The 16,293-nt window shown below is 40.8% G+C and overlaps 1 protein-coding gene across 1 annotated transcript in view; it reads right to left on the bottom strand.

Annotated features, from left to right (window-relative positions):
* Positions 1 to 6,079: 6,079 nt before the first annotated feature.
* The window catches only part of IGSF10 (immunoglobulin superfamily member 10), a 191,702-nt gene continuing 181,488 nt past the window's right edge, over positions 6,080 to 16,293 (bottom strand). Inside the window, exons 6-7 of the mRNA XM_078667431.1 lie at positions 14,447 to 15,347; positions 6,080 to 8,359 (exon numbers count right to left, since the gene is read on the bottom strand). Of these exons, the coding sequence (XP_078523557.1) occupies positions 6,448 to 8,359; positions 14,447 to 15,347 (2,813 nt within the window). The 3' untranslated portion in view covers positions 6,080 to 6,447. The remainder of the gene's footprint in view (positions 8,360 to 14,446; positions 15,348 to 16,293) is intronic.

The raw sequence follows: 16,293 nt of genomic DNA on the forward strand, positions 1-16,293 counted from the left end.
ATTTTCTCATGCCATTTTTGCCTCAGTTGGGTTGGCTAAAAGAGGAGTAGCCGTTTATTTCTGTAGAGGTCTTCCTTTCGAATTTGGCCAAATCCGAAGAGATCCCCTCGGAAGGTGGATCTGGATCGAGGCCAAATTAAATTGTACGATACTAAATGTTATTAACTACTATGGCCCAATAGTACACAACACTACAGCCCTACATAAAATTAGTGAGATACTCCGGGTGGCACCGAGAAAGATAATTTTGGGCGGGGATTTGAATTTCATTCAAGATTTATAGAATGATACTTCTAATAAAAACAAAAAAGAGTTGAAACCCAAAACTAAAAAAAGTCATGGAGGCATTAAGACAGGAACATCTTCTGATAGACCCCTGGCACCACTCCAATCCAACCGATTATAAATGTACTTGTTATTCTAACCAATTTCATATGCCCTCTAGGATTGATTTTTTTTAATATCACGATCTCTGATCTATACAGGCATCGATATAGGGGCAAACTCATTTTCAGATCAGTCCCTTGTTAAACTCAAAGTGGAGATTGAGGAGAGCTGGAGGACAAGAGTTTTTAAAGATAAATGACAATACGGCAGAACCCTTTTCAGTCTGGGGTGGGTTTAAGGCAACCCTTCGTGGGCAGATGATAGTGTTTTCAGACGCCCAGTCCAAAAAAATACGCGAAAGGATTACTAAACTCCAGCAGGCAGTAGATAACGCAATGAGGATTAGAAATACCCAGACTCAGGGGTCGGGGGACGCCAGAGTTCAGCTCTAAAAGGCGAAGCAGGCTCTGAAGTAGTTTTTTACAATTGAAGAGATAACCAGCTCTAGTACATATAAACATTGAGTCTATGAGAAGAGCCAAATAGTGGGTAACATGCCTGCCGGTGCAACTAAAACAAAACAGGAAGCAGCCCTGATTTCTGAAATTATCAATCCCAAGACTCCAGCCTCTACAATTGACAAAGACGGCATAGCCTAAGTCTTTTTGGAGCACTATTCCCAACTATACGCTACTAGATATGAGGTAGGACTGGATCAAATTTAAAATTATTTTGAGGAGGTAAATCTAACCATTCTTTCAGAGCTGCTAGCGGAACAACTTCAGCTCGATATATTTGAATTAGAAATTGTAAACGTGGTGAAGTCAATTGCAGGGGCAAAAGCCTGCGGAGCTGATGTGCTCCCAATAGAATTTTATAAAACCTCTTCTAAGGAATTGACTCCCTTTCTGGTGAAACTGTTTAACATTATCAAACTGGGAGACGGTTTTCCCCCTAATTTCAAAGAGTCTATAATTGTCAGTTTTGTAAAAAAAATGGGGAAAATTGTAAGGATATCAATTTGTATAGGCCGATTAGTCCCTATAATGTAGATTTTAAAATGTTAATGAAAGTCTGGGCTCAACACTTTACCTCCATTGCTCAGGCACTAATTCATCGCGATCAGACTGGGTTTGTTGCGGGGAGATCTATGTCCTCCAATTCTGAGTTTTTAATCCAGGCCTTTGATCATTCAACTAGCAAAGAAAATCCAACCCTTGTCACAATGGTCGACGCTGAAAAGGCATTCAACTTGGTTAAGTGAGACACACTTTTTTTAGGATTAGAAACATTTGGTATCACTGTGCAAATTATAAATATGCTGAGAAATACCTATCAAGGTGCCCAAGTCCGGGTTGTAGTAAATGCCGATTTAATAGGGGCAGTGAATATAAATCGTGGAACCAGACAAGGCTGCCGGATGTCGCCCATATTGTTCACCTTTCTTATCGAGCCCCTGGCAATAAGAATCCGTGGTAATCCCGAAATTAAAGCTCCAATTGAAGGGATGGCAAAATTAAAACTTTTCGCCGACAATATAATTGTGTACCTCCACCCGGACAAAGAGAATTTGGAACAGGTTCTAGAAGAATTGAATCAATTTGAGCTAATAGGGGGATATAAGATAAACCAAAATAAAACTGAGATTTTAAAATTGACTACTGACTGTAATTTTTTACCCCAAAATTTTAAAACTCAAGCTCTGAAAGCTGAACTGATTAGATATCTGGCTATCTATGTCTCAAATCAAGTGGAACAATTATTTAGTTTGCATTACTTAGCTATAAAATTTAAGCCCTGCTAGATAAGTGGATTCTTCTACCTTTAACTCCAAATGGCCGGGCAGCACTTACAAAAACGTCTATTCTTCCCCTAATAATATTCCTCTTTACAAATGTACCCTTGAAGATCAACTCCAAATATTTTAAAGAAATGCACTCAATGATTATTTGTTTGGAATAAAAAGGCTTCAAGGGTTAAGCTGCCTATACTACAGAATAAAAAGGCTTCAAGGGTTAAGCTGCCTATACTACAGCTGGAAATTAATTAGTGGGGTCTAGCCTTACCAAACGTCCGAACTTATTATGAGGCAGCGATCCTGGATCTTACAGCACGTCTATTGGAACCTAATGGTTTGTTACATTTTTTTTTTTTAAAGGATGATTCAGGAGTTTGGTTCACCTATTCCTATATTTTTAAAAACATCTAAACTACTGAAAAAGCCCTGATATACGACGGTTCGTGATTTTTCAGACAGATTGCAGTCTTTCTTTAAACAAGCCAGGTCCTCAGGATTTATCTACTTGAAGCTAGAGGAGTGTAACACTTTTGGCCTTCAAGTTCACTCTAGTCGGCTTAAAAGATGGAAGGACTGCGGTCTTGAGGAACTGGGCCACTTTTTAATCTCTAAGAAAGTAATTTCCTGGCAAGAAGTTCAAAATAGACATAGCAATCGAAATAAGCCCGGGTTTTTGGAGCATTTGCAGATTGGCAATTTTAGAAATAAATATAAATTACTGTCAAGTGGTTTGCCAACTAATCAGGTAAATGCTTTATATAAAGCAAAACTAAAGGGGGTGGGAGATTGGTATTCTCTGCTGAGAAAATGTAATGAGCTCCCCCTGGTTGAAGAATTTTCTGGAAAAGTAACCTGGGAAACCAATTGTTCTTTCTCTCACCAGGAATGACAGTCGTAGCCCAGTTAGGAAGTCAGGCCCTAAGAGCAGCCAATTTTAAAAAGATGTCCTTTTTATCTCGGTATTAGGCTTTCTACAATCTGAAAACTCTAAATAAACGCTATTCGGAAGTAGATAATAAATGTTTTCGATGCCAGGCTCAAGGCGAGGGAGATTGGCTCCGCATATTTTTTACATGTCTAAAGCTCGAAGATTTTTGTTGCAAGATCGTCTCGGCAATAAGCCATGCAATTAAAAAGAAGCTTGACCCTGAGGTAGAGGTAGCCCTCTTTGGCATTTCCAAAGTGAGGCCTGATTTGACCAAAGTCGAAGAGACTTATACAGCGATTTGCTCCTTAGTTGCCCGCTCTTTAATCTCCGAAATTGGAGATCTGAAGATGTACCATCCTAAATGGCTAAATAAAACGCAAAGGACTAGGAGGTTCAAAGAAACTTATGCCAAGAGGGTCGGTGCAACATAGAAATTCACATTTGTTTGGAAGTTCTCTGATAATTGGGAAAGAATGATAGAAATTTAGCACTTTAGCACATTGCCCTTTATGTTTCTATATTTAAGGGAAGGTACGATTGCATTATAATGTCGCAGCTTTTTGTCTAGAGATAATGTTTACACCACTCATATAGGGATCTATATGGTTGTTTGTTTGCTACCTCTCTATAATCAAGGGTATAAGTGATCAAAGGTCAACAACTACAGGTTATCCAGAGGGTATGTAAAAATGTAAACAATGTCTGTTACCATGCCCATTCGGTAATATATATTTCTTTTTCAGTATGTAGTACTTTAGAATGTGTTTTATTGTAAATTGATGGTTTTTACTCCTGACGATCAATTATATCATAATGTACATCTTTAATGGATATGTAATTTTTGCATGCATGTTCTCAGGCGTATATTAAATTCTAATTTATATACTATTTCAATAAGAGACTACTGTAAGACGCTTATGACCCTCACCCTGTGAAGGCCATAAGCGTCTAGCCTCGAACACATCCCCCATCCGGCCTATCCTTCAGGATGCTGAATCTGTGAACCTTCCTCTGACCGTGGAGACCTAGCTTTTTGGCCGATGCCCAGTGGAGCTACTTGATAGCTATAGAGGAGATGAGTTGTGGACTACCCCTTCGGGCGTCACCTACCCAGCCGGACAATAGGCAGACCTTCTTTCGTCTCCATCTTACTCTCCCTCCTACCCCTTTACTCCGCCCACTTTCTCCTTTACGCTGCATTTAGCCTCCTCTTTCCCCTCTAATTTATTTCTCATTGAGACCTAGCCGCTTGACTGATGCCCGGTTTAGCTACCTGATAGCTATAGAGGAGAAGGACTGTGGACTTCCCCGCGGCCATCACCTACCCAGCCGGACTTTGGGCAGACTCTCCTTCATCTCTCCATCCGTCCTATCTCCCTCCTATACCTTTAACCCACCCTCTTACCCTTCTAAGCTCCATTTATTCCTTCTTCCGACGCTCTTGAAATGTATTCTTGTAACTGATGTAACTTGTAACTGGTGTACTTTTGTGGATCCTTATGTAAAGCGCTCTGATACCTCTGGGTCTAGCCAGCGCTATATAAAACTCAAATAAATAAAGAAAGGAAGGAACCAGGCCCGAATTTATTGAATCTGACTGATATATTCCCAACCCTACCACAGGCCTTCTCACGTCATTGTTCTTGGAATGGACAGAATCATCATGGGCCCGAAATTACCGGGTCGATTACTGCACGCGATTCCAGGTTCCGGAACATTTTCTAAGCACCCTATGAATTTATTGTACAGGAAACAAATGTATCAACAGATATATTATAGCTTGAGTTTAATAACCCTTTATTTTTTATATTTTATAGTAGCAACACCACTAACAATATTTAGAGAAAACGACCTGTTATTGGAGTGAAATAAAACACTAACAAAGATCTCATTCCTAATTTTGTTCTTTTCCTGAGGATGAATTGACACTTTTGCTTCTTAATGCTTTTTCGATTTAATCTATTTTAATGCACACTTCTCACAAAGTGCAGGTAGCCTTTACATCCGGTGGAACAGTTTAAGGAAAGGTCATGGCACAGACAAATGAAAAACTGCATCTGATGTGAAGAGGGCTTCTGATTGGTGAAACAAGAAAATGTTACTCCATGCACGTGAATATGTCCCCATGTGACAGAACAGCTCAGAACATGGGCAATGGTCTAGTCTAACACCAAATCAGAGATGGGGAGCTGTCGGAAAGAAAGCAGCTTTAAGAACCCGGCAGTGCTTCTGCCTGCAATACAAAACATGAACAAAGCATTCTGGGTCACTCACACATCAGCGCCTGCGCAAATGTCAATTATGCACATATGCGTTACTCAAATATCCTTGACAGCTATCTGAACTTCGAAAATTGTGAATGTCTCAACATTTCCACTGATATGAGCATTGTGGTGAACTTTGCAATGTAACCGCTATGCACATAATAAAAAAACATTACACAAGTGCTGATGACCTTGGGTTTGTCAAAAACTCTGGTGCACACAGTCTTGAATTTTCAATAAAGTGAACTTTACCTTAAAAAAAAACTCTAACCTTTATTGTGTAACGGTAACTTCACGGTATTTCCACTTTTACAGGCTACCAGGTATAGAAGCCGGCAGCACTCAGCACCACCAGTCACCCTGCAGCGTATCATTAAAGGTCAGACTTCAAAGCACATGCATTAAAGGACAGAGCCAATACACCTTCACCTGTTCATCTCTTGTTAGGGAATGCATGAATTTACAAATACATAAACACACACCATGGCAATCTGTCCAGCAAAGACCTGCAAAAATTATTTATTCATTCATCCTTGTTAATGTGTTTCAAATTTGATTGAACAGAATCTGTATGATATTGTAAATAGTTTTTATATTTTAAATTGTATGAAATGTTTTTATCTCTTTGTATGATTTTTAACTAAATCGAATAAAGATATTTTGACTGACTGATTGAACAGAATCTAGATTTTAGAACTTATTTTCAACATATATGTTTACATATGTAAGCATTTGGCGACACATCCGAAGACCAGACTGAAATCAAGGAAGTGGTAGATTTGTTTAATTGTTAAGCATGTAAAATATTAACACTGCACTCTTTTTATGTTCCTGTGCTTCCTAAGATGTGAACTGTAAATTGTTCATAGAAGGATTAGAAAAAGAGCCATTAGAGAAAGTGATCCAATTCAGGTAGTCAGTTTTTAAACCATTGAAGACAAATGCTACTGAAGTTTGTTTTACAATGTTTTCTTTTCATATGTACAGTTCATGTCCATTGCAAAAATAGTAAATGTCTAAGGTGTCTGGAATCCCCAAGGTTACTGTGACCTCCACTGCTGCAAATGTCCCGCAGTACAAACTCTGTCCAACATATTTGCTTTCCTTCTTGTTAAAGTGTCTTGAACGCTTTAGAGGACTTGAAGGTATGTTGCAATTGTATCGCTGCCATGTGAGTTTTTTGCTGTGCATCTGTATGTGCCTGAGTCAGACCTTCTTGGATTCTGAATGACTAGAGTACCTTGAGGATGTAGAAGTTCACTGCCAGTAGGTCGGCCTTTGCTGGCAGTGGATAGGATGGAAAGGTCTGGCATCTCCCATGAAACCTCTGGCTTTGGTACTCCTATTGCCACACAGTTAAGTTGTATCGCGACTCCAGATTTAGTTTGTGTACTTTGAGGCGGCCTGTTTGTAATCCTTGGAGAAAATGCAATAATCATCACAGGAACCACTATTGACGTGTCCCCTGCATTGTTCTGAGCCCTGCATATGTAGTTTCCGTGATCCTGAGTACTAGTTTCTCGGACAACCAAAGTTCCGTTTTCATGAAGAATATACCTGCCATTAATCTGAGGCCTACCCAATATCAAGCCACTTGGAATTCTCCATATAATGTTTGGCTTTGGGATTCCATCAGAGAGACAGTGAAGAGATAATTGTTCCCCACTAATAACTTTTATGGCTTTTCTTGGATGAGTAAGAATGGTAGGCTTTTGCCCAACTTCCAAAATTATGAGCTTTTCGATGTATCCCACTTTGTTCCTGGCTGCACAACGATATTTACCCGCATCATCCCTGGTTGGGTTGTAAATTATGAAGGTGCCATCACTTCCTATTTGATATCGAGATAATGTCGGCTCACTGGAAAACCGCGTACCATTTGGCAAAAGCCAAATCATTTCTGGAGGTGGATTTCCATCAGCAGAACAATTCAATACGGTGGTGGTGTCAGGTCTTGCAGTGATTTTTTCATTGAATGGATTTTTGAACATGGGCCTCCTAAGCATGTCTGTTGCTTCAAGTTGCACCACCAGAACAGTTTCTCCTCCATCATTGCGTGCCACACAGATGAACTCTGCTGTATCTGATGCTCTCACATTTCGTATTTCAAGTGTTCCATTTTTATGCACTATAATTCTACTTCCGTAGTATGGAGCATTTAAGAAAATGTTATCTGGCATAATCCACATGACTTGAGGTGGGGGTGTCCCTTCTGCCCTGCAATCAATTAGCTTTCTAGAATGTTTTACAGCAGTGTCCTTGATGACAGTTTTGTTTGTGTACAAACCATTTATTAATGGGGGTCTTGAGGTGACCTCTAGTTTGAATAGCTTTGTATCCTCCCCAGCAGCATTGCGAGCTACACACATGTACTCTCCCTCATCGAGCAGCTTCACCTTGGTGATGGACAAGGAACCATTAACATGAAGTAGGTATCTATCATTGGAGGCTGATATCTTTTCACTGGAAGGGAGCAACCAGAAGGTTCTTGGCCTGGGTTCTCCTATTGCCTCACAATCAAAGGTTGCCATTTCACCAGCTCTCGCTCTGGCGAATGTCTTGTAATTGTGTTTTATGCGCGGTGCAGCAGTGACTACAGTTATATGGACCTTCATTTCATCTTTGCCCAGAGTATTCTGGGCAACACAAGTATAGTCTCCTTCCTCAGTTATTCCTACTTTATTTAGAAAGAGGGTCCCATTTTCAAAGAGAACATATCTCCTAAACCGGCTGCGCCCATTATCATCTGCTTGGAGCACATTATTTATCATTGTTCCATCTGGTAAGCTCCATGATATCTCAGGGATGGGCGCACCAGAAGCTTTGCAGTCGACTTTGAAGTCTTTTCCATACGGTACCTGCTTTTTGAAGAACTGCTTTTGGTCAATTTTCGCAGGTTTCATGGTCACGCTTACTCGCATTAACATGAGATCATCTCCAATTTTGTTCCTTGCTACGCACAGATAATCTCCTGCATCCTTCTCGGTAACAGCTTCGACAAACAAAGATCCATTTGGATAGACATGGATCCGATTTCCCATTCTAAGAAAAAAGAAAAATTTTTTTTTTTAAAGAGAGATGATGGAAACGTTTCAGCTGGTTGTTCTTATGCACAACAATAACAAATAAAACACTAAGGGCCATATGTATCAACACATTTCCCCATAGACACAGAATGGGCAAAACCCTTTGATACATCTGGCTCAATATGCTTTAAATGACTGCTAAAATTTCAGAGCATTGTGATGAGCAAGAGCTACTGAGGGTTTGGAAATAGAATAGCTTAAAGTTCAAATTCTGAAGATGAGTCTATAACGTACCTTCAACTTTGGGTAGAGTGAGACTGCTCTGATAGCCCTTCTGAGACTGAACATTAATTTACGTATATAAATGATTCATATTATGATAAAGATGTAATCAAATGGAGTGGGGAAAACTCGGATAAGTTGCTGCGGAAAATAGTGGTAGCTGGATCTGAAGAGCTGCTCCGCTGTCTTGATGGTGATGCCGCCCCATCGTGCACTAACGCTGAATTCGAAAAACTCGGCGATTTAATTAAAAGGACCCTCACCTTTTCTAAGGTTAATTCTAAGAAAGTAACTGTAGGTTGGTTCGACAGAGCCTGCACAAACTCCCTACAAGAATTAAAGAGGGCACTCTCAAGCCACCCTAGAGACAGGGAAGCCATAACTCTTCTTAGGGCAACCTATAAACTCCGTTTGACCCGTAGAAAACAGGAGCTTAGGGAACAAGCGTGGGACAACCTGACTAAAGCAGCGGAGCTGCGAGACAGCAAGTTATTCTGGAATACTGTTAACAGCCCATTCCTCCAAAAGGAGGAATTCCCAGTTTTAACAGCTCAGGTCAGTGAGGACAAATGGGTTCAATATTTTACCGGAATTTTTGATCCGGCCGGGGAGGACCATGTTAGTTTAAGTGCTGACACTATAGGATCTAAGCTACCCCTGGAGATTACACTACTCGAAGTTGATTCCGCTATCCGCAACAGTAAGGGGGGGAAGGCTCCAGGACCGGACGGTGTTCCGGTCGATTTGTATAAAACTGATTTAGCGCTATGGAGCCCCCTCCTGACCTTGGTTTTTAATGCCTCCGTCAAAGATAGTACACCTTCCACATGGAGTGATTCCATAATTTTGCCGATTTTCAAGAAGGGAGATAGAGGAGAGGCCAAGAACTACCGCCCTATCTCCCTTCTGGATTCTTCGCTGAAAATTATGAGTAGGGTCTTACTAACTCGTCTGGAGGAATGGGCTGAAGCCAATAATATCCTTGCGGACTCCCAATATGGTTTCCGCAAGGGTCTCGGCACTATTGAGCAGTGTATTAATCTAGATCTAATCATTGGGAAATACACCAAAGCTAAACAGGGCTCTTCTATTTCTCTGCTTTGCAGACCTTTCTAGTGCCTTTGACCTGGTGGATCACACCCTTTTGTGGTCCACGTTACTTGACATGGGAGCCCCGGCAGCAATGATCTATTTTTTTGCCAGACTTTACAATAAGTTGTCAGCCCAGATTCGCTTTGGCTTGTGGGGGGAATGCACAAAGAGGATTAAGGTCAAATCTGGCATCAGGCAAGGCTGTGTTTTAGCCCCGTTACTTTTCTCCCTTTTTATAAATGCTATGGAATTTGATTTGAAGAAGGTCCAAGCAGATGCTCCCCAAGTTGAAGGCATTGGTCTGCAAAGATTAATGAATTATTTTTATGATTTTATAAAGGGGAGGAAATTAAAAATCAATAATTCTTAAACTTTTATCTTGGTTTGTGGGAAAAAGGTGAAACAGCTTAAACCATTCCAGTTTAAGGAACATAGAATTGAGGTGGTGTACAAATTCTGCTATTTAGGAATAACTTTTAGCAACAGTGGGTCGTGGGCCCCAGAGCTACTTAACATCAAGGCCAAGATGGGCAAGGGGTCCTCAGGAGTTTTCCGATTTGCTTCCAAACTAGGCAGCCGTCGCATCCCTGATATGCTAAATGTCTACCGGCACAGATGTGCTTCAGTTGCTCTTTATGGTTCGGGAGTGTGGGGACATTGTAAACAAGGAGATTTGCAAGTAGTGGAAAATACATTCCTAAAGGGACTTCTCTGTCTCCCACGCTCGGCATCCACCAAACTGATTCACAATGAGGCGGGGTTGGAATTCCTGACCGACCTAACAGGATTGAGACCCCTTATGGTCTGGAGGTCAATTTGGGCCAAGGACGAAACGGGTTTCACTAGACGAATAATTCAAGATTGTCTTCGCCTGGACAAAGCCCGTCAGATCCCTTGGTTAAAATATGTTTTAACTTCTTATAAAGAAATGTTTGATCTGGATGTTTTCAGTGACCCTGTATGTGCAATTAACTTATCTAAACAGGAGGTCAAAAACGTCTTTTTAGGGGCCAAATCTAATATGCGTAAAGATCATTGTAGCCACCTCACCACTCATGTATTTTATAAGTCTAATAATGTGGATGGTCATGGCATGCCTAAGTATTTAAAAGTAATTACCAAACAGTCCCATCAGTTTGTCCTCACAAGGTTGAGATTAGGCATTGTTCATTACCTGGTGGCATTCCCCCTGATGAAAAAATACGTCAACCCCTTGCCCATGTGATGGAGCCACTAAACAGAGCACGCTGCACTTTATGCTAATCTGCCCCTTGTATTTGCAACTTCGTATTTTTTATCTTAAACCTCTTTTTAAGAAATACTCTGTGTTTACAGTTAAAACTGCTTTGAGTCTTCTATTTGCACTTGATTCCTCGGAAGTCTGTTTTTTTACGGCGACCTTTATTCTAAAATGAATGTCCCACTGAAAAAGCCTGGATTTCTAATTATGCCTTTTGTGTATTAATAGCTGCTATGTTTATTGTATTCTTTCCCACCGAACTGTTTTATATCTTGTATGATACTGTAATCCTTCCCTTTTTAATCTTAACGTGTTGTTTTAATATTCTGTGTGCTTTTATGATTGTTTATTGAATAATCGAATAAAGCTTATGAACTGAACTGATAAAGATGTACCAGACTAGTCCTCAGTATCTTTAGAGAGCTTGCGTAAATTTTCTTTGTGAGAGCAAATCTGCTCACGGGGTAAAGTTGTGGACCTTCTAGGATAGTGTTGACTGCAAAATGTGGTCAGCACCCATGTATATGCGAGTTTGTTGATACGCACAAGCCATTTATGGTGGTTTCCTATCCTAAAATCTGTCAAGAGTAGGTTTAAATCTACTTTCCAGAGGAAAAAGGAGAGGAAAAACAACCAACATTGGAGGGCTAGTTGGAGAAAAGGTTCCTGCAAGGGCAAAACATCATTCATGTAGAGAAGCAAAAAAGTTAATGAATGAGTCACATCTTTGCAACCAGAAAACTAGACTTGCTTCATGAATGAATGTTTGCAACTGTGGGTTCCTCTGAAACCCTGGACAAATCACAGCTTTCCAAAAGTACTAAAATATTTGAGGCAAGTTGAAAATGTATGTAAATCTTTGATGTAAACCTGTACATAGTTGGCCCTTCTGCCCACCCATTTGTGACTCTGTAGTGTGGACTGTACTCGATATCATGATATCCATTACTGAATAACACTATTTAAATACAAGAGATGTATGCAGTCCTGTTGTTAGGAACGGGTGTTCCTCTACAAAATACTTATTTTTGTAAACATAAAGAAGAGAGATTAGACATTTGTATTCACTTGGGCTCCATTTTCAAATGTCTCTCAACTATAACCGTTAGACTTTTCACTTCTATAAAAAATGGCTTTAATATTCGATCCCATTTTACTGGTTTTTTCAATTCATCTATGTGTCTTTGGAAATCCAGATTCAGGGTTTCAGTCATTCAAAATGAATATCATCCACACCTGAATCTTTGGAATCAGCTAATATAGCTCAGCCATGCTTCTTTCCATGTCTCCCGTAGGGGGTCTTTGATTTATTATGACACCATCTCATGCACCAGAAATGATTCCCCTGATGGATGGAAATGATGGATCAAGAGCTTCACTCCTCATGATCCCCATGCTGAAAGTCTTCCTTGGGCCCTCTAATACTCCTCACTTTCATACCTGAACATATCCTCCTTACTAGAACACTGGCTATTTCGCCCCCTGGACCATTCAGTGCTCCTTCATCACCTTAAACCCTGCACTGACTTTCCATATGAATCCTCCTCCTTGGCCCCCACTCATATCTCCCCGTACTCCCCACTACAATCCCCTAAGCAATGCAATGCTCCCCATTACTTCCCCTTGGACCAGGTGCTGTTTCCACACTGGACCCTGGCCTGCTCTCTGAATACTTTGCTGTTTCTTCCTGTCTGGACCTCATGCTGCTCACTATCCATGTGGCTCAACTCTCCTGCTTACACCTTTTATCCTGGGATGCCTCTCCCCCTGCTGGACACCGCACTACTTCAGCTGGTCTCTGTATGGCTTCCCCCTGGGAACCATCCAACTTTGCTACTCACTAAGCTTGTGTTGCTCCCATCCAGGATGGAGTCACTACTTGGGAACTTCCATTGAATGCAACACACTCTGCACAGCCCCATCAGGAACCTATGCACTACTGCCATCATTTAACCCAATACTGTAACTTCCCACTCCAGTCCAATGCCTCCTTCCCACCCTAGAGCACTTACCTACCCTTGTGGAAGCTGCAGTGGTCTTTCCCTCTCGTCTCTGCATTACTTCAACTGAAACCTGTGCAGTTGCTGAAACTTGCACTGCTACTTCAACCCTTGATCCTCTGCATCTCCCCCTGAACCCTAACTTGGACCCTTTCTTAGGGCCTGTGCCACTCGGTGTCCCACTGATTCTGCACTGTGTCAGTTCCATTCTCCTGCACTCCACCCTGTGACTTGTCTACGAGTATGAGAGATTCACCAAGCTTCATTAACATACAAAACAATTAGCAAAGGTGCCCATGTATGCAGGACAGAAGTGCCTACTACTGGCATCACTCACATGGATAGACTGAAAGGATAACATATCTCAATAATTGTTTTGTAACTCTACAAATACTGCATATTTTCTATCCCCTCAGCAAATGGTAATGACGTAGGAATTGGTGCATTCCACATCAATTTTTGTATGTCATGATTTACTGCAATTTTCGCCTCATGTAAGTTTGGGAAGGCTTGACTTGCTGACATTTAAAAGTCCAGAATATGGGAGATGGAGTAATTACCATGGCACTTGAAATTCTGATCCCAGCACAATCAGAATTATGTTTATGGGTGGGAACTTAACAGCCCACTTGTAAGGGTCTAAGGCCCAGATGTAGGTAAATTTCATTTACCGATTCATAAATACCGAATTTCACCGATTCGGTATTTATGAATCTGTAAATGAGATGTAGGTAAAAATTCGGTATTTTTTACCGAATCGGTAAGATTCGGTATTTACCGATTCGGTAAATACCGAATCGGTATTTGCTATTGAATCCTATGGGCCTTGAAGCCCATAGGATTCAATAGCAAATACCGATTCGGTATTTACCGAATCGGTAAAAATAACGAATTGCTCAGGGGGACAGGGTGTCACTTTGACACCCTGTTGCACCCATGTAACTGGTGTTTGGCCATGTGGCACACATACATGCCCTTAGGGCATGTCTGTGTGCCACATGGCACAGGTGTACATGCACAGATGTGCATGTACACAAGAATTCGTAATTTACCATGCAATTGTATTGCATGGTATATACGGAATTCTAAAGGCCCAGTAGCACTGTTAGAAGTGCTTCCTACATCCCAAAATACATTTTCGGTATGTTTACCGAATGGTAAATTTACCGATTTGGTAAAATTTACAGAATCGGTATTTTTACCGATTCTGTAATTTTACCGAATCGGTAAAATTACCGATTCGGTAAAATTACCGAAAATGTACGTTTTTCTAGCCCCTACATCTCCATAGCCCTTTACCGGTGGGAAACGGCCGAAATGGGGTATTTTGGCCGTTTCTGACCGGTAAAGGGCTACCTACATCTGGCCCTAAGTGTTTCAATGTGTTACTTAACCCTGGAGAACAATTCTTTAGTATTTTAATGCCCAGGCCCATTCCATTGTTTATTTTACTGAAATAGATTTAGTTTTAATACATAAATCTTCTTACCTGTGCCACTGGTCAACAACTGCCTTGGAAGGCAACCTCCATATTATCCTTGGTTTCGGTTCTCCATTAGCAGAACAGTTGAGAAGCAGCTGATCCCCGAAGTTCCTTTCAGTGAATTTTGGAGACGCAGTTATTATCTTTGGACCTGATTCTCTCTGCTCCACGATGAGATTTATCACCCGCCTCTCAGACCCTGTTGAGCTGGTAGCAATGCATTCATAATTTCCACTATCAGCAGACACAAGGTTCCTGATGTAAAGGGTTCCATTGGAGAACATAAACAGCTTAGAATTAATAAATTGCAAGGGCTTTACTTCAGTTCCATCAAAGAGGACCCAGTGCACACTTGGGTTAGGATTTCCCCTAGCAGAGCAAGGAAGTTTCAGGTTTTCACCTAACATCCCTTCAACTTGCTGCCTCTTGTCTTCCAAAATAATAGGGGGAGCAGCAATTACCTGGATTTTTACTTTAAGGGTCTCTGACCCTGCTTGGTTGCTAGCCAAGCATTTGTAAAGCCCGCGATCATAAATAGTCATATCAGAAATTGTTAAAGTGCCATCCGGCTTTACTGAAACTCTGGGGTTTTCAGAAGAATATTCAGAGACAGAGGACTTGTTTGGAAGAATCCACACAATTTCAGGGGTAGGCCGACCCTCTGCTTGGCACTTCACATCAACAGAGTTGCCCGAATGTACTGTGATCTCCTTTGAATGTCCCTCCAGGATTCTAGGGGGATATGCGATCACAGACAAGGTGACAAGTAGACGATCAGACCCATACTGGTTTGCTGCCACGCACAGGTATTGGCCGCGGTCATGAATACTCACATTTGGTATAGATAGTGTTCCATTTACAAAAATTTCCAGTTTATTTCCACGTCGGCTCTTCAGGAGGAAGGGTCCTAGTATGTAAATAAAAATAGTGAATTAATTATTTAGATGGGTAATATATTTGTCACACTTTAAATTCTTGGTCAGTAAGTTCCAGTTTTCCATACTCTTACACTGATCACTGAGTTTTTTTTCTCATGAGAGATTGTGTTGCAAAAATAGAAAGTCATAAGTAATTGTACGCAAGGTCATTTAATCTAACAAAAGATGGTGAAAGGAGGGCTCTCACAATGAAAAGCATTACAAAGTCCCAGTTTTCATGCAAGAGAAAGCGAATACTTAACTTGGCACACAACTACACTACACTGCTTTGATCAACCATACAGATCCTTTACATAGTGCCTCACCCGTACCTATGTTCATACTCACCCACCTTATTTTAATTCTAGTATTAAACATCAGAAACCTTTTTCTCTCCACCATCTTAGACTAATTATATTTTCAACATGCCTCTGTGATTGATGTAAACAAACTCACACATACGTTAGGATTGTCGCATTCTCCTATCATACTCAGCATTTATACTGGCCCATTAATCCAGATCCAGATTAAGGGCCTGATTTAGAGTTTGGCAGATGAATTACTCTGTTGTAAATGTGACGGAATGCACTGTCTTCCAAACCTTCAGTCTGCCTGCCTCATTTAGAGTCAGGTAGACTGTAAGTATTCTGTCGAAGGAGCCCCCATTGACTCTATCAACAAAATAATTCCTTTGATGGCCTTATGGATCAGAAGCCGTTGGAGGAAGGATTTTACACCATCCACGCTATATAGGGGGGAAAGCGTTAAGTCTGGTTTGTTTTTCACCACTTCCAGGAAAAACCTGGCAATAAGGTACAGGAAATAAACAAAAATGACCTCCACACCCTGGGAGAAAATTCACAGGATGTGGGTCATTCGTTTTTTCCTTTTCAAAAAAGAACTTCAGTTTTGGGAGGTTATTTCTAAAAAAAAATT

This window comes from Lissotriton helveticus, chromosome 11, assembly GCF_964261635.1.
Source record: "Lissotriton helveticus chromosome 11, aLisHel1.1, whole genome shotgun sequence".
NCBI classification, from domain to species: Eukaryota; Metazoa; Chordata; class Amphibia; order Caudata; family Salamandridae; genus Lissotriton; species Lissotriton helveticus.